This window comes from Typopeltis vanoorti, chromosome 1, assembly GCF_054136105.1.
Source record: "Typopeltis vanoorti isolate ZY-2024b chromosome 1, IOZ_Tvanoo_1.0, whole genome shotgun sequence".
Lineage (NCBI taxonomy): Eukaryota > Metazoa > Arthropoda > Arachnida > Uropygi > Thelyphonidae > Typopeltis > Typopeltis vanoorti.
Window position 1 is genome coordinate 120,112,629 of NC_143549.1, and position 19,549 is coordinate 120,132,177.

General features: G+C 34.5%; 1 protein-coding gene across 3 annotated transcripts in view; it reads left to right on the forward strand.

The window, feature by feature from the left end:
- Window positions 1–13,540: 13,540 nt before the first annotated feature.
- Window positions 13,541–19,549, forward strand: part of LOC150110360 (uncharacterized) — a 91,643-nt gene continuing 85,634 nt past the window's right edge. For all 3 annotated transcript variants that reach the window (XM_090393224.1, XM_090393243.1, XM_090393233.1), the window contains exon 1: window positions 13,541–13,652. In XM_090393224.1, the coding sequence (XP_090249350.1) occupies window positions 13,586–13,652 (67 nt within the window). In that variant the 5' untranslated portion in view covers window positions 13,541–13,585. The remainder of the gene's footprint in view (window positions 13,653–19,549) is intronic.

A 19,549-nucleotide genomic window follows, 5' to 3' on the forward strand; every position in this document is an offset into this window, starting at 1 on the left:
ATATAAGAATATTTTTATATAATAATTACAATATTAATTTATATAATGATTAAAAAAAATTACTTGAGTTTCTTATTTTCAGTTGGCGCGGGGCCCTTTGCCACCGCACAGTTCGAACACCCATGAGTACGGCCCTGGACATAATCCTATGTCGAACACACTTGTTCTGGATAATATTTTATGTTAGAGATATTTGAGCAAAACACCTCGTGAAAGGAATGATTTTTATTTTTACATGGAAAACTGCATTGGACGAATTAGAGAAAAACGAATTGAATCTCAATTGAGTAATAATCTACAAATCTGCTTATATTCTTCTATGAAAACTGTAATTCAGTAAACCTTGAGAGTTTCATCGAGCGCGAAGAACTTACTGTTCGTTTAAAGTAAATGAATTCAGAAAAATCCAGGTGAGAACCGAATATGTCGGATACTTCAGTGTTTTATGAGGAATACACAATTCCTGTTCACATGGTCATTGGAAGAAACTGTGAGAGAAAAACAAACAATATATATATATGACTTTGTAAATAATTCCTTCCAAGATAGACCACCACGAAGTATTCATTTTAGAAAACATTCTAAGCAATCTTTCAGAGTGTCGATACTACAGAAGCGTGCCACAAATCGTGTTGAGCTACTCTTCTCGAATAACAGAAGTCGTAATTTGAATGAATCCTATGAACTTTGAATTGAATGTACAATTCAGAACATTCTATTAGATTGCGAGGCGTATTTTGTATTAACGTTGACAGAGGGTGCGATCACTGCTCGGTTATTAATAGAAACTTATTGGGAAAGTTTGAAATAATACTGTGGATACGTGATTAAATGTACGATTTCTCACTCTTTAATTTTCAGATCGTCATTTAGTTTCATTATCGAATATACGTTGGTTTTCTGAAAAAACAGGTTTGGAGATTGGGTATGGCGAATTTGAATTCATTCACATACATTTATGACAATTTCTTGCTTTTAAGATGGACACAGTGCTGTATAATACGATATATTTGGATGAATTCAATATGAGATTCCAGCAGTGTATTCGAGATTTCTTTATATACAAGGCGTAAGAGAATCATCGAAAGAATATCGAATGACAGTTAGGGATATATAGGTATAACGAAACTGTGCACTGTTCATTACAGACGTCTATTTTACTTCAGTAAATTTAGAAAGAAACACGTCGTGCTTAGAGTGTTTTCAAAAGAATGTCTTAAAGATATCAATTTTGCATGGAAAGAAACTACAAGGAAACATATTGGGGTTCTCTTTGTCACCATCTGAATTGCAGTGTTAGATTGGTTTATAAAATTAAATCTAAAAATATTCGCGCTGAAGTGAATCAAACATCGACATTTTATTCCCAATACGTACCTCTGTATTCATATTATAATTTGATGACGTAATATTCTGCAAGGCTTCACACAATTCTTATCTTCAATTTCCATGGAGGATTGTTAGGTTTCGGAAAGATTCAACAGAAGTGTAACAAACATTATATCGCTATTCTAGCAATAACGTTAATTAACGAATGAATGAAGATATGAATTAACTTTTCAAAATTTTTCAAAAGAATTCATTCGAGTCCCATGTGGCTATAATCGCTTTCTTGCTTTCAATATGGTTTAAGTGCTACATTAAATAAACACTGGATTCCAATACAATAACTTGTAAAAAAGTACACAGAAATCTACAAAAAATATAAATCGTAAGAAACACAAACCACGTAATTCAAAAAACACAATAAATCAGACAGAAATCAAACATTTTACAGGGACTCGAAATTCAACGACCATTACACAATGCACAATCCAACCAAATTCAACCAATTAGGGATTCATTCATTTTACTCTCATAAAACGGTTCTCTTTTAGCATTAGATTTATTCTATTAATCATTCCACGACCAAACGTTTTACTGAAATTCCATCACACATTCCTTTTACTCGGTAACAATTTCTTTGAAACATGTGCAGAAACAACCCCATACAGCTAACGGTTGCCTACTGAAACGCACAGGACAGTTTTCATTTCCTCCATCTTCAATTATTGTACTGTTTGATGACGGAAGAGCATTCCTCCTTATTTGTGCAAAGGATTAGAATATAGATCCTGTTAAATCGAAGGAGCACAGGTTTATTCTTTCAGAAACTCATACCAGACGCACTATTTAGGTGACGGGAACAGACTCAAAAGTGTGTGGTTGCAACATAAAGAATAGATATTATAATAATCGCGAGTTCCACAAAAATGCAGGAATAAGCTGTGCTGGGTTTGCAGAAAATTCTACACGATCCTTTTCTTCAAAAAAAAAATTATTTTCATGATAAGTACTTAACAGGACATTGTAAAACAGCGGTTGAGTAAATGTTTTGTTCAAGATTTCCGATTGGCTTTAAAAATATTTTAAGAGAAAATTTGTTTAATCTTCGATGATCAAAGTAGAAAACTAAGACTGAAATAATTTTTGGCAGATTCAAGTAAAGATATTCGTTTACTTTACAGAGAAAAGGTGTACAGAAAAGGATATAGTGTCATGCGGAGATAAAATGGAAACATGCACACCAGGAGTAACAACTGGGTTTGCAGAAAATTCTACACGATCCTTTTCTTCAAAAAAAAAATATTTTCATGATAAGTACTTAACAGGACATTGTAAAACAGCGGTTGAGTAAATGTTTTGTTCAAGATTTCCGATTGGCTTTAAAAATATTTTAAGAGAAAATTTGTTTAATCTTCGATGATCAAAGTAGAAAACTAAGACTGAAATAATTTTTGGCAGATTCAAGTAAAGATATTCGTTTACTTTACAGAGAAAATGTGTACAGAAAAGGATATAGTGTCATGCGGAGATAAAATGGAAACATGCACACCAGGAGTAACAGATGGAGAACCGCAATGTACGTGTCAAGCTGGTTTTGAGTTCAAGCAAGGACAAACGCCATTGTGTCAAGGTGAGTAATTTATAACTCAATTTAAACGCACTCAAATATTTCCATTCTTTTATTAGAAATTATGATTAAGGTATGAAATATTAAAAATGTTCACGAATTTCTTTAAGTATAAGTCAGACAATTTGTTTCAAATATAGATTTTTCAAGAATACAGTTTAAGATGTTCAATTAATCCTATCGTCGGTAACGGATAATAATCTGAAATAAATTTCTGTAACTTAATCAATAGAGAAGCTATTTCTTTCATTGTTTTAAAGTTTGATTTTACAGATTGGAGTTTGGTCGTATTATTAAAAAGTTGTAACTTTTACAAATTAATCAATAACATATTTAAATATTGCTATAGATATTATAATATTTGAAGTAATATGATTATGGTATATTGGTTAATATTACATTGAATTTACAAGAAAATAATCTTAAAGGTATGATAAATACCTCATGATTATTATCGTGGGATATAACTTTAGACACAGAAAAAGTAAAGAAGAATTTGAAAATGAAAAACATTGAATTAAACTGAAAGCAAAATATTCGCGATGTTCGATATTTTTCTTCCCGATGTTCAGCAAGTAATATGATGTGGTTTCATCGAGAGCAGGGTTTATAGTCTATATGACATATTCTTGTGTCGAACACTTGTTCTGGATACTATTTAATGTTAGAGATATTTGAGCAAAGCACCTCGTGAAAGGAATGTTATTCATTTTAAAGCGAAAATTGCATTAGACGAATTTGAGAAATACGAATTGAATTCCAATTGAAGTAATAATCTACAAATCTGCTTACATTCTTCTGTGAAAACTGTAATTCAGTAAACCTTGAGAGTTTTATCAAGTGCGAAGAACTTACTGTTCGTTTAAAGTAAACGAATTCAGAAAAATCCAGGTGAGAACCGAATGGTGGACACTTCAGTGTTTTATGAGGAATACACAATTCCTGTTCACATGTTCATTGGAAGGAACTGTGAGAGAAAAACCAACAATATATATATGACTTTGTAAATAATTCCTTCCAAGATAGACCAGCACGAAGTATTCATTTTAGGAAACATTCTAAGCAATCTTTCAGAGTGTCGATACTACAGAAGCGTGCCACAAATCGTGTTGAGCTACTCTTCTCGAATAACAGAAGTCGTAATTTGAATGAATCCTATGAACTTTGAATTGAATGTACAATTCAGAACATTCTATTAGATTACGAGGCGTATTTTGTATTAACGTTGACTGAGGGCGCGATTACTGCTCGGTTATTAATAGAAACTTATTGGGAAAGTTTGAAATAATACTGCGGATACGCGATTAAATGTACGATTTCTCACTCTTTAATTTTCAGAGCGTCATTTAGTTTCATTGTCGAATATACATTGGTTTTCTGAAAAAACAGGTTTGGAGATTGGGCATGGCGAATTTGAATTGATTCACATACATTTATGACAATTTCTTGCTTTTAAGGTAGATACAGTGTGTATAATACGATATATTTGGATGAATTCAATATGAGATTCCAGCAGTGTATTCGAGATTTCTTTATATGTACATATTTCTTTATATACAAGGCGTAAGTGAATCATCGAAAGAATATCGAATGACAATTAGGAATATCGAATGACAAAAAATATACTGGGGTTCTGTTTGTTACCGTTGAATTGCAGTGATGGATTCGTTTATAAAATTAACTCTAAGAATATTCGCGATGAAGAATCAAACATTGACATTTTATTCCCAATACGTACCTCTGTATTCATATTATAATTTGATGCCGTAATATTCTCCAAGGCTCCATCCAATTCTTTTCTTCAATTTCCATGGATGATTGTTAAATTTCGGAAAGATTCAACGGAAGTGTAACAAAGATTATATCGCTATTCTAACAATAACGTTAACTAACGAATGAATGAAGATATGAATTATCGAAACTTTTCATAAGAATTCTATCGAGTCCCATGCGGCTATAATCGCTTTCTTGCTTTTAATATGGTTACAGTGCTACATTGAATAAATACTGAAATCAAATAACATAACTCGGAAACAGTCGCACTGAACTGGGAGCATCGTATTCTTTCGATGTTTACACCAGCATACAATTGAGGAGTTACTTGAATCGATGAACCTCCCCCATAATGGGATTGTTTAAATTATTTTCAGTACCTGTATAATACCCCCCCACACACACACAGACAGACACACACACACACACACACACACACACACACACAAAGAGAGAGTGTGTGTGTGTGTCATTAGAATACACGTTACACTACTGAAATGACAAATATGAAAAAAATGTTTTGAAATTTAACTCATTAATATTCTTTACATTTACGAAATTGAAATATTTGCATATCATGAAGAATAATTACTGGTATTGATAATATCAATTTAAATATATGCACCGTTGATACTTATGGTTCAACAGAAGAAGGAAAATGCGCACCTCGAGATGACAACAAGCATGGGTGCATCTGCAGTAGGGGATTCTAAAACGAAGACGGTACAAAAGAAGGTAAAGAAAGTAATGCTGGTCACTTATCTTGCCTAGGCAAGAAAGATGCCCAGTATGGCGTGGAAGGTAAAATCAGATTATGAAAAGAATGTAGCCAAGCAGGCCAAAGGAAATCCCAACGAGTTCTTTCGTTATGTGGCAAGAATGACTACGAAGATTAACTTTAATGAGTGATGATTATGATGATGGTCTCTAGGAGACAGAAGCGGATAAAATAGTTGAGTTACTTAGTGACCTCTTTGCAAGGATATATCATCCTAGTGACATTACTGCTTTAACCTATGTTACAGACACTGATGTAGGAATAGAGGTGGATGAATTGGGACTACCTTAGCAAACTTAGTTCTTAGGATATTGCAGAATCGCAATGTAAATACAGCTGTGGGATTAAATTGGATATCAGCTAGGGTTTTGCGAGAATGTGCTAGAGAACTGGCAATGCCTTCGACTAAGCCGTTTAACTTAAGTCTCAGCTCTGGTAGAGTTCCAAGGGAGTGGAAAGAGGGGAAACTAATTCCCTTGCATAAGGCAGATTCTAAGATCTGTCTAAGAAGTAGGTTGGTTGAGTGTTTCTTGATGCAGTAGAAATTGAGAATGCAGTAGAAATTATAGACCAATCAGTATCTCATGCCTAGTTGTGAAGAGTTGTCAATGAGTGAAATGGTGCTTGATGCAGTCGAAATTGAGAATGCAGTAGAGAATGCAGTCGAAATTGAGAATGCAGTAGAAATTATAGACCAATCAGTATCTCATGCCTAGTTATGAAGAGTTGTGAATGAGTGAAATGGGTTGCCAAATTCAGTTGTGAGTACTTTTTCTGTTAAAGAGTTCAAGGAAAGGTATGATAGATTGTGTGGATATGTGGGACCTCCGCGATGAGTCTTTGGATTCCATGGAGCTTCCTGTATAATAATAATAATATTTTTATATGATAACATTTTTATTGATCTGCTAAAATATTTACACATACAATAAACATCTTGAGTGACATGGCAACTTATAATTTTAGAGAATTCAGCACAAAGTGCTACATTTTTTACATTGGATTACAATTAAAAATTTTTTTAAAGATACTTTTTTGCCTCTATATTATGTATTTACAACACATGTTCTTCTAATATTTACAATAAAGCTTATACAGAATATTTGACTATAGAATATACATAATAATAATAATAGTAATAATAATAATAATTTATTTATTTTATTTATTTATTTATTTTTTATGTCTCAGATAAATTGCATACATAGTTGCTGTAATAATTCTATATATATAATATTTATAACGCATTACAATTGTGAATAACAGATACTTGCAAGTTAATAATTTTCTTCCTAGAAGCTTAGCAGAGCTTATCTGAGGAAGATAATAGATGATAGATGGTGGTGGTTTCATGGTTATGTTCCTATACTGGTCACAAGACAGGTGTTGATTTTACTGTTTGTTGGTACGTGCTTGGAAGACTTCGACTACTATTACAGTTTAACTTTTTTTGTGCAAATAGGGTTGCATTTAGACAGTGTGTGTTTGTTTCTTTGTGTTCTTGTAGTGATAGTTTTTGAGAGGGGGGGTTGTCATAGGTGTGTGTGTGTGCATGTGTGGTGGGGGAGAGAGAAACAGGAATTGCTCTAATTTTCATTCTCGCTATAATATTTATATAGCGCCTGTTTCAGCTCTCTGTATGTTCCTAGGTTTCTGTTGTCGAACGGCAGTTTGTTTATGACGTCAGGTACATAGAAGTTTCCGGTGGCTTAGCTGTGTGATTGTTGTACTTATATGTTATGTAGTTTGTTGACTGTGGTCTTGTTATTTGATATGTTGTTCTGGTTACTCTATATGTTGGGCTGTAGTAATGTTTTAACATGACTGTGTAGTGGCATAAGTGTTTCACCTTAAATATTTTGTGTTTTGTTCGTGCTTCCTGCATAAGAGTGGGTTGTTCCCAGAATATCAGTTTTACCATTTTATCTTGCAACCATTGTAGCCTGTTAAGTCTGTAGTCTGCGCAGAATGCGTATGATGTGATTGCATATCTTAAAATGTTTTCACATAATGTTTTATAGATTAGTATTTTTATGTGGGTTGGAGCAATGTCTTTTAATCTGTATAGTTTGCTTGCTATTATCCTAAGCTTGGTATGTAGGTCGATTGTATGGCTATTCCAACTTTGATCAGCATCGCAGTGAAGTCCGAGATAGCGTGATGGTTGTGATTTTAGGTTCTGTGCTTTGTGTATAGGAGGATGAATGTTGGATAGTGAGATATTTAGTTTCTATGGGCAGGGTTTGGGGGGTTTTGAATATCATTAGCTTTGTTTTTCCAGGGTTTATATATATGCCGTTTTCGGTTAACCAGTTAGTGATTTGACTGATGTCGTGTTGAATATTTGTGTAAGCGATATTTGCATTGTTGTGAATGGATACTGTGGCCGTGTCATCTGCGTACTGGAAGATTTTACTTTTTAGGGGGAGTTGGCTTATGTCGTGTGTGTATATGTTAAATAGAATGGGGGATAGGACAGCTCCTTGCGGTACTCCACAGGTTACATGTACCTCCTTGCTGTATGCTGATCCTATACGTGTGATGTGCTTTCTGTTTTTCGTGTATGCTTTAAACCACTGGAGTAGACGACCTCCAATTCCGATATGGTTTAATTTCTTTAACAAGGTTTTGTGTGTTAGTGTGTCAAATGCTTTTGTTAGGTCAACGAATACCACTAATGTTAATCTGTTTTTATCCAATGCAGTGTTTATTAGATCTGTGAAATCTTCTATGAGTGTTGCAGTTACTTTATTTTTTTGAAAGCCATATTGTGTTTTGGGTGTGATTTGAAATTTTTCAACGTATGTGGAGAGTTTCTGATGCACAATGCGCTCCATGATTTGGTTGATTACAGACAGCGTGGCGATGGGTATGTAATTACTTATAATGTTTCTTTTTTCCTGTTTGTGTATGGGTGTTATTAATGCAGTCTTCAGTGTTTCAGGTATGTGTGCCGTTTCGAAGATTTTATTTAACAGTTTTTGTATAACTGGAAGTAGGTTGGTTGAGTGTTTCTTGATGTCTTTTGGTGTGATTCCGTCTATCCCCGGTCCTTTGTTAGGTTTAATTTGTTGAATTGCCAGTGATAGTTCTTCTTTGTTTGCCAACTATATGAGGGATTTGGGGTCGCAGGCAAAGCTGTGTTTTATTGTTTCTGAGGCTGTGGTTCTGTGTATATTGTCCAGCATTTCATTAATCAGGTGCCAGGTTTCCTTTATCATTCTGAGCTGTTGTTAATTTGTTGCTGTAGTAGTTTCGTTTTGCCGTTCTAATCTGGGTTGTTAGGAGATTCCGTTTTCCTTTGTATTCAGCTTTTAAAGCGATATTGTTCGGCGACTTCTTAAGTTGTTTCCATAGGGCATCTTTTCTTTGTTATGTCTGTTAGCATGTTGTCTGTTATCCATGGATTTTGTTTCGTTTGGGGGCGTATTTTTATTTTTGTTAATGCTTTGTTATATATTTTGTTAAATGCAAGTTTAAGATTATTATATACAGCTTCAGCAGAGTCTAAAGATGCTATCTGCATCAAGTCTGTTTTTCTGATTTCATCGTTTACTATTGTTTCGTTTAGAATGCTATGATACTGTTTTGTAGTCTCAGTGATTTTTATGGGTTCTGGTTCAGTGTTCAGTTCAGTTGCATGTTATGACAGCTGCTGTGTGGCTGTTTGGTGGGGCCCTTATATTTATATGATCAATGCAAGTTGAGGTTGTTGTGTTTCCGACTATCTCTTCTCGTGTATACGACTGTATGGATGGGGTTATGTTATATGCCGATAATAGGTCTAGGCGTTGTTCTGTGTTGTTATTTATGTTCCTAATGTTTATATTAATGTCTCCTATTATTATCAAGTATTCTGAGATGCCTACTTCCGTGGCTGAAAGCCATCTGTTTAGTTCTTCTAGGAATTTTGTGGTGCTTAAGTTGGGTGGTCTGTATATCGCATTTAGTATCAGGGAGTTTTCTCGTTTGATGTTTTTAATTTTGATGCATATGTTTTCTGCGTATTCTAATTTATAGTTTATTTCTGTTACTTCTAGTTTATGTTTGGTAAATATTATTATACCACCGCCTTGTTTTGTTTGTCTGCAGTGTTTGTGTTGTTGGAAGTGTGGCATTTGGTAGGAGGATGCCTCTTCGATTGTCGTAGATGTCTATTTCGTCTATATCTTCCTTCAGACAAGCTTGCAGGGTCAGCCAGTATTTTTGAATGCTTCTGATGTTGATGTGAAGAATAGACGTTCCTTTTTTGGGGATTGACACTTGTTTCCATTCTGTTATTGATTTCAGAATGTGGCAAATATCATGTTCTGGGGTGATTACGTCTGCTTGATGATCTGCATTCATGCTGGTTGGTGTGCTGTTCCTTCTTTACGAGTTGTCAATATTCCTTTCAATGTGGCAGCCTGTTGAGGTCTTCTACGGATTTTATTTCGATTGGTTTTGCATCTTTTGTCTTTCTAGGAATATTTTGCTGTCTCTTATCCATATAAACTGGTAATTGTTTTCTGTTTTGACTTTCCTTGCTTGGTAGAATATTTTCTGATAATATGGCGTTAAGTATTCGGACAAATATATTGGGGTATTGTCGTGGTCTCCTTTCAGATCCTTGACTACTGGTTTTTTAATAATATTAATAAATAATTTTTTAATAATTCTAATAATAAAAAAAATAATAAAAACAACAACAATAATAATAATAAATAAAAATGAAATTCATTATATATAAAATAAAATAAATAAAAAGAAAAAATGAAGAAATTCAGAAAATGCTAAATAGCGTTGATAGAGGCAGAAAAACATTAAGTTTAACATAACTGAACCAAAATTATGGTAAATTCAAATCAAACGGAAGTAAAATTAGTAGATTATATTATTGTAATTAGTTGACATTTAGATTTAATTGAAAATTTTAAGGATAAAAAACAATAAAAAGCAACAAGGTAATCACACCAGATATTACGTATAATGATTAGCTAATAGGAGATTCCTGGTATTCACGTGTGCACGAGCAACGACTAAAAACATGAAGACAGCTTGAGGGTGGCCAAAGAACTTCAAACAGAAGATTTAGAAATAATAGTGAGATGAGTGGGTAGAGGATAGAGATAGAGATAGACATAGAAATGGATATAATTAAACACCGAGTGGATACTTCGCCCGAAACATGGAAGCATGATCTACGAAGGTTTGACATAAGATGGTTTTCATTAACTAAGGACTGAGAAAACGAAATTTATGAGAGAAGCCGATACTCAGCAATGGACGGAAAGCAGCTGAGGAAAATATATAACTGTATACGATTATTTCTTTTACGTTCCTGTAGGCTAACTTTTCACAGGGATTTTTGGAACTAGATTTTCATGAACTGGTATATATTATAATAAATATTAAAGGAAAGAAGCAGATTTTAGTTTAAAATGTTTCGCACTTCCTCCTCATCTCATCAGATTGCATATTTTAAAAGCAACATTGCATTAAATTGCATATTTTTGCATGTTTTATCGTTTGCTTTTAATATAAAAATAGAACACGCAGAAAGACAGATGGAAGTTGTATTTATTTTAGTTTAATTCTACTGTTCTCTTTGCTACTTTCGGCTTTGAAGTTAAAAGTATATTCCTTACGTTCAATAATAATGAAACGCTATAAAATCTGTAACAAGGAGCTAGATTCTACAGTGTACACGTTAATAAAAGGGAGGTCAATATCCATCATCTTATAAGTTTAAGTTATACGATCCGTCTTTATCTTTGGAAAACTGTAGCAACAAATAAAAAAAAAATTGCGTATACTTAGCATATGTTTTTTATGCTAAGTAGTTTGCAAATCTAAATTAGATGTTCCTCAAATTCCAAGGGAATATTTTTATTTATTTTATTTATTTTATTTATTTTTTGGGTGTGTGTGTTTGTGTATTTGTGGTGGTGGTGGTGGTGAGGATTCTACCTACTATTTTTGAAATCTATTTGGATTTCCACTGAATATTTTAAAGCTGTTTTGTAGGAGAAGATAGAACAGTTGATATGTGCATTACCGTTGTTATTACAAGTATAGATGTACGTGCTAATTCTTTTTGTCGAGAGTTTGCAGGAGGATTTAAATAGGCTGTTCGTATGAGCAAACGATGACGGGAATCAGTTTAATGTGGAGAAATGTAAACTTATATCTCATTTCAAAATGTATCTTATTTCTGCAGATAGATACAATAGTGCTAAAAAAGAAAAGAAAGGAAAAAATGTAAATTTCACTCATACAAGGAATAAATATGTTTCAAAAATAACATTTTACTATAACTATCTCGGTCCTAATGTAGTAAGTGCATCGCATTAACACCAAGTCTGCGATAATTAGCCGTCGCTACCTTGACACTGATTAACTATTGGTGACTACATTTATAGCTATCTCAGTTCTAATGTAGTCACAATAGTTAATAAGTGTCAAGGCTACGATGGTTAATTATCGTAGAGTGTGTGAATGCGATGCGGTTACTTATTGTGATGAAGGATATTTTCTGCGAGATATTAACAAAATTTCGACTTCCATCATTCATCAGGATCACGTTTCTTCAAAATGTCTATGCAGAAGCAGACCCTCTACTTGAAGAAACTGCAAAATCACAAAGTTACATCAAATGAAATGAGGGTTAGAAGTGGATGGTTAATGTTATTAATAGTCAGTAATAGTAATAAAGTAATAATCGGTCGAAATCTTATCGTCACAGAAAAGAAATATCTGCTTTGACTAAAATTGTGCATGTTTCCATTTAAAGTGGACAAAACCAGATTATCTGCAAAGAATACTCAAAGCTGATGGCTACATCGACATACTGAGAAAGTCCATAACTGGTAAGTTTATTATTATTATTTATGTGTGTGTGTGTGTGTGTGTGTGTGTGTGTGTGTGTGTGTGTGTGTGTGTGTGTGTGTGTGTGTGTGTGTGTGTGTGTGTGTGTGTGTGTGTGTGTGTGTGTGTGTGTGTGTGTGTGTGTGTGTGTGTGTGTGTGTGTGTGTGTGTGTGTGAAACCCGTGTATTTCAGCATGACTTGAAATACACCCTCATACCATCTAGCCAAAAAAAAAAAGGTAAATATTGACGAATCCAATGATATTACTGACTAAAAGCTTACGCTGTTTTCCCATTTCCAATGGTGCTTTTACTCTCATCCTAGGTAAAAGCTTCAGGAACAAAACATCAGAAATCTACTGTGTCAAGTAATAGTTCGATTCTTTTTATTATTGAGTATCACATCATTCCGTGAGTACAAAGAGAGGGGAAAAGTAGAAGAAAACAGAAATGTAAGAAGCGATAATACGAGTATGATATCATGCATTCCGTACGAACATTGCACAATCTGATTTCCTGAATGTCACAAAGATGTATGTACTGACAGCAAAAACAATTTTATCATAGCATTATTATATTCTTATTCTTAAACCTGCACGATGCTGTATGATTAATGTTCGAATGTTCGGCACTGTTACTATAATACTGAAAGTGGTAAATTACTTGGCTTACGGTTGTGTCGCTTCAGATTTTGTTACTTCATGAAGATTATTCAAATGATGTAGATATTCTCTCTCTCTCTAACTTTGTGAGACGTTTTCCTTTCAAAGTAAAATCATTACTTTGAAAGGAAAAATATTTTACTGTTAGGCCTTTTGTAAACTGCCTAACAGTTATTGGGAAAAAAACTTATGGTATCGCCTTTTCTTTGAGAACCGTTTTATTTTTTATCCGATAACTATGGGAAAAATTTCATAATTTACATGTTTCCAGAAGATAATGGTTGACTCATAAATCGGCCTATCCAATTAGATTGTCACTACGCATTTTCGTTATGTATGTGTGTGTGAACACTGTTGCATGGACTAAAGTTTGATAAGTTTTATGAGGTCATCAATGACCAGTTCTAGCAATATCTGCATGTCATTGTAGAGATAGAGATCGATTTCCACATTTCATATTCGCTGCTTTGATAAAAGCAGTAGAATTTAAGGCGAAGCACTTTTTGTATATTTGACCGTGAACACACCCATCCAGACTTTCTTTGGTAAGAACGACATATTCAGTTAATCGAAATGAAATATTCGATAAGGTTAACTGCAATCCTAATTATCTCGATGCATGTTTCTCAAGCATTTTCAGGTAGGATACATAATATTTCTGGGATTTCATTCACTTTGATTATAGCAATTAATTTATGTAGTTCTAAATACTGATGATTAATTAATATTCAATAACTGTTTAAAGAATTGAAAATAAAAATGACTTCTTAAAATACAGCAGTCTTCCCACGAAGAAAACTCGAAACCTGCTGTGCAATCTATAGGTTTCAACTTTTGCGGTGAGAAATGTACGACAGACAAGACGAAACTATTTACTTAAATGTACAGCATACTACTAATCACAGCAGTTCATATTGGTGCTGCAGCATGCCAAACACTTAACGAAACTTTTGGAATGACAATCATTATGCATTTGACATAGATGTGTTACCGTGTAAAATTTATACTATGTTCAAATAAGTATTGAGATATTTCTAAGTTTCAAGATATATCTCATTCTGCATAAGGCAAACAGAATTTCTACCGTACTCTGTTAAAAGCAGGTTTATTTATTTATTTATTTATTAAAAAATTTCAGGGCTACTTTTTCTCCTTTGGAGACGTTGCTTCTTTGAGGACTTGCGTTTTTAAATACGGCAGCGGCCTCTAATCTAATGCTATATGCTTCAACTATATTAAACTATATTAAATAGCTAAATTAAACCCTTTATTTAGAATGTCCGAAAGTGTATAATCCGACAATTTGTGGATCACCTTGTTTGCCGGAAGTTGCTGAATTGTTCCACTTATAAACTAGCAAAACATTTAGCATCCGAACTCAACGGCAAGACATCGTCTTACATAAAAAACTCAACACATTTCAAAAGTAAAAAAGAGGCACTCCCTGTCTACTTGGGAACAGATCATTAGAGAAGAATGATCGCTTAGTAAAATCTGATGTGTCGTCACTTTTTGCAAATGTTCCAATATAAGATACACTAATCCTCCTGATCAAAATTTATCCTCCTGACATTTGCAAACTCTTTATGCACTGCCTTAAAGGGGTATTGTAGCTTGAACAACCAGTTCTTTAAACAGACTGAAGGTATATCAATAGACTCCTTACCTTTACCTCTACTGCAAAGTCTTACATAGAATCATTTAAATCTTTGGCACTTAATTCTTCCGCCTCCCCTCCCTCAAGCCCAAAGTATCGTTGAGGTATATAGACGATGTCTTTGCCATTTGGCTGCATGGCCACAGGTGCTGTCTCGTACCTTTGTGTATTTCCTCAATAATATTCATCCTTGAATCAATTTCACTTGCCACTTCACACTACCATCCTGCCCAGAAGTTTGGAATTTTCAAAACCTTAGTCTCCAGGAAGGAGTGAATTCCCTGATCAACACAAGCACTGCTCCTGGAGCCACAGGCTCTAATCACATTATTCCAACAAACGAATACAGAATAATAATAATAAAAAAAACTCTGGCCAAACTCCTTAAAAAGAACAACAAATCCCCACCTCTAAGCCAGACTATACATACACCGTATCTTTTCCCTACATCAAAGGCACAAATGATAAACTGAGATCTCCCCTGATTCGACATAGAATCAGAACTATAAACAAACATCTAAACAAGATTTCTATCTGTATAAGACAAATTAAGGATCGCCTACACCCTCTCACCTTCCGAGATATCTATAGCATCCCCCTGCTAGTGTGGAACTCAATATTTTGGACAGACAAGACGAATTATTTTAGTAAGGAAACTTTCTCTCTCTTGATCGTTAACCATATGAAGGACTTTGTTCCTCACCACAGCATTAAATATAAGACATTTCCTTGTCAAATTCCATTTTTAAGTGTAAGCCACTCCGAATTACCAAATTATACTTCACAGAGGACTTTCATTTAACACACATATTCTTCATACTGTTTTTACCTTTTCCACATTTTTCCACGATGAGACCTATAAACTTTGTTCCAATCCGAAATAGTTATAAATGTAATTAAATGTATTTATTTCTTCAAATTTGTCTCTCCGTTATTTCTTTTGCAGCAAAAATAAAAATTCAAAGTTGATTCCCGTTTTCTAAATCCAAACAACTCTTTCAAACCTTTCTCTGTTCATTCCTTCTTTTTTTTCATTATAATTTTATAAATATTTGCACAGTAACCCATTAATATTGTTGTCATTAGTTACTACTACTGCACTTAGGCCTCTTTTATATATTGGGACAATAATCCATCAAGTACCAACTTCTTTCTCAAGGTGTCACTGAAGATATCGCACAAAGATTTTAATCGTGAACTAACAAATGCTTTGATCATTTCAAAATGCAAATATTATATTCCAGGAAATTTTGCATTCTGCACCTCCTTTAACGATTTAACCTTTTTCAGACTCATTTCCCTATTTTTCACTTATATATCTGTAATAGGTCTTGAACTTGATACGAGACTCAGTTTCTTGACTATCCCCAGTCTCTCTGAATGTACACATCCCTATCTTTCTATATCTTTTTTTCCCTTGCGAAATTTATTTTTGTACAGGCGTTAAAGGTGTCTATAAGAAGCCTATGATAAACATCTCTAATTTAGTCTTAATCAAGATGATATAATATTTTATACATTTTGCTGATCATCACAACTTTGCTCTCTATTTAGTTATTATTATTTTTAAAATTGATTCCATGCACGAGAGGTTAAGAGGCCTATAAGCACATTAGTGCTTATAGGCCTCTTGTCATCATGTGTGGAGTGCAAATGAGGACTGAGAGAGAAGTGTACTAATTTTTTTTTTTTTTTTTGTATTTTTGAAGAGACGAAAGTTGTGATTGTTTAGGAACACATCACGAAGAATGCTGTTCCAGGGGATGGAGGTGGATGGAATAAAGGATGAAGAGAAGAAGCAGATTTGTTGTGTTAACTGAGATCTCTTTTACGAGAGAAAAGGCGAGACTGTGTTTTGGTGGCATTGAACATAACAACGCTGTCCTCGCCCGACTGGAGAATAGTATGGAGATCAATGTTTATGTCATTAGTTGTAGATGATCTTGTAAATTGCGATGGTTGGTTACTGCACGGTTTGTCGAATGAGTACGATGAGTGGAAAGTACTTTCGTCTGCAAAGCTGCGGATTGGATTAGTGGTGATTGGGGAAAGGTCATTTATGAAAAAGAGAAAGACAGTGGGTGATAGGACAGAACGGTGAGACACTCCAGCATCGATGGTGAAGCTGGATTAGAGGGAACATCTATCTCGACTTGCAGAGAACGACCAGAGGGAAAGCTGTAATTCTGCGTCTTGTAGTTTCTCAATCTTTTGTTTCCAATTTTGAAGAAATGTCTTACGCAAAAAAAATCTGATAGTTTCCTTCATCTTTTCTTTCATTATTAATAATTATTTTAAAAAAATCGGACATTATCTCATCTCATCTTCCATCTCCCTCTTTTACCTTGCGGTGTCGAGGGTTTATTAATCATCGGACCAAAACCGTTCACAGGATAAGGTGGTCAGCCCTGTGCCCCGGTGTATCCTATGTCCAGTGGTGTTGAGTTCTCAAGGCCGGTTTGCCTGCTTTGCTGGATGAAAAAACCCCAGGATAAACTGGGGGGGGGGGAACCCACCGTCCACGCCCAAGACCGGCTAACTTGGTTATGGCTAAGGAAGATCCTTGAGCTCCTCACATCACCGACTGGAATCGAATCTAGGACATTCCTTCCCGAGGCATATGGTTGCGAAGGGCACAGCCACTAGGCAAATATGATTGGACTCCAAGTTTGAATAATTCTCTCCAGCTATTCCTCAAATAATGCTTTTTTCCACAAGCAGAATTTGTTTGATGCATATAGCAGTATAAGTGAGATTTCTTTCCCATTACTTTCAAATAAAAGTTTCGTTTCCTCATTCTATCACTATTACTTTATATATCTGTATTAACTTCTTTACTAATGCAAAAAACGAATACCATCAGCCACGTCCTTTCAAAAAGAAAATGTACACTTTTCATGAGTTCCTATTTCCTTGTCATTCCAGTTTCTATAATTAAGGTAAAAAAAGGCTCTCTATTGCTTACGAAGAATGATCACAAACTCCTTATCTTTGCCTCATAAATTTCGTTTATTACACAGGAAGCAACACAGCATTCAAAGAAGTAAAAATTTACTTTTTTTTGTTCTCTCAATATACACATGAATAAACACTTCCAAATGAAAGAAATAAATTTCATTTATTTCTTTCATTTGGAAGCGTTTCGATGGGTGTATGAAGATAGAGTAATCAAGACGAGATGTAAAAATTCCAGATTGTTGGTTGTTTAAATTCACATAATCTCTGATGGCAGTTCATTTCTGACAATCACACGACATCACTTGCTGAAAGAATATAAAAATATCATATGAAACTACCGATTAAATTTTGTAGAATTCGTAATCAAGATGCTCTATCCTTTCTATAGAAATACCTGAAGCTATTGTAGATCGAACAATGAAAATCGATGTCACTATAACTGGTTTACTATCCCATTTTAATTAAGTTAGTGTTACATTGATTTTGACTATTTTCGCTCATAGCATGGGCATACGCAGAGACAACGTTCTGTTTTAGATATTCTTTGAATAAAAATCTGCATTTTACATTCTTCCAAATTCCTTTTCTGCAGTGGCTCTTTTAATGCCTCAGGTATTCCGAAACGTGTTCGATTCAATACTCAAAGTGTCGATTTTCTGTAGTTCAACATTCCCGGTAGTGAGGAGAATTCCTTGAAGATTCTAGGCATTTAAGTTCAGTTTCTTTTCCTTTCTAGCTAGGCAGATGAGAGTAGATTGTGATGATGAGTCATTTGTTGTCCCCATGATCATACACGAATAGCTCATATGCTTAACAGCAAAGCAGTTAAGCATATGAGGTTAAGATAAGGAGGCAGCTAAGGTAAACCTATAAGCTTACTAAACAGTACCATCTCCTCCTTTCAACTACATTTCTAGATATACTGAGTATCCGAATGCAGACAGTTTCAGGTTTTCATAAAAATGTTCACAATTATACAAGAAGCATAAGCTCATCCAGGTCATGGAATGAAAAAATTTCCTCTTTCAATACACATAGTACAATAGAGAAGAACACAATATTAGAGCTCGACGAACAAACAAATATTAATAAACAGATAGATACAGTATCAAGGAAATTCATTATTACCCGTGCGATTTTTACTTCCTAAATGAATATATTTTTCCAAAAAAATTATCACCCTTAGAAGAATATCAGTCACTATGACCCAAATAGGCTTAGGGAAAAAATGGGGATGTGACGTCAATCTTGACGTCACTGATTGAAGTTATTATGTTGTGGTAAGTAATAATCATTTATCAGATGCAGATTACTGCATCATTGAGTGTCTCGGGGCTTCAGCTGTTATAGACGTCACTGTATCTTGGTTGCATCAGCTTGTAAGCGCCTGGTGGGAGTGATGCATTATGGTTAATAGAGTATGGAATTCTGGGGCGGGGGGTTATCCAGCTGTCGATGATGTAACATTGTGTCGTTGGTTCGAGTATGAAATTCTGAATAATGGTTAGAGTTTGGAATACTAGAATATGACCTGGTGATGCCAGCTAACAATGACGTCACGTTGTCCTTTAGTTTGAATGTGGAATTCTGGATAATCATTAGAGTATGGAATTTTGAGTGATGGATAGAGTACAGAATTTTGGGAAGTGTCATGGAAGACCTGGCTATGCATGATGATGTATCTTTGATTTGAATGTGGAATTCTGGGTAATGGTTAGAGTAAGGCATTCTGGGAAGTGCCCTCAGGAACTTGGCTGTCAATGAAGTCACAATGTGTCTTTGGTTTGAGTGTTGAATTCTGGGTAAAGGTAGAGGGTGGAATTCTGGAATGTGTCCTGGTGATGCCAGCTGTGTCGACATCACGTATGACTTTGATTCTAGTGTGGAATTCTGGATAATGGTTAGAGTAAGAAATTATGGAT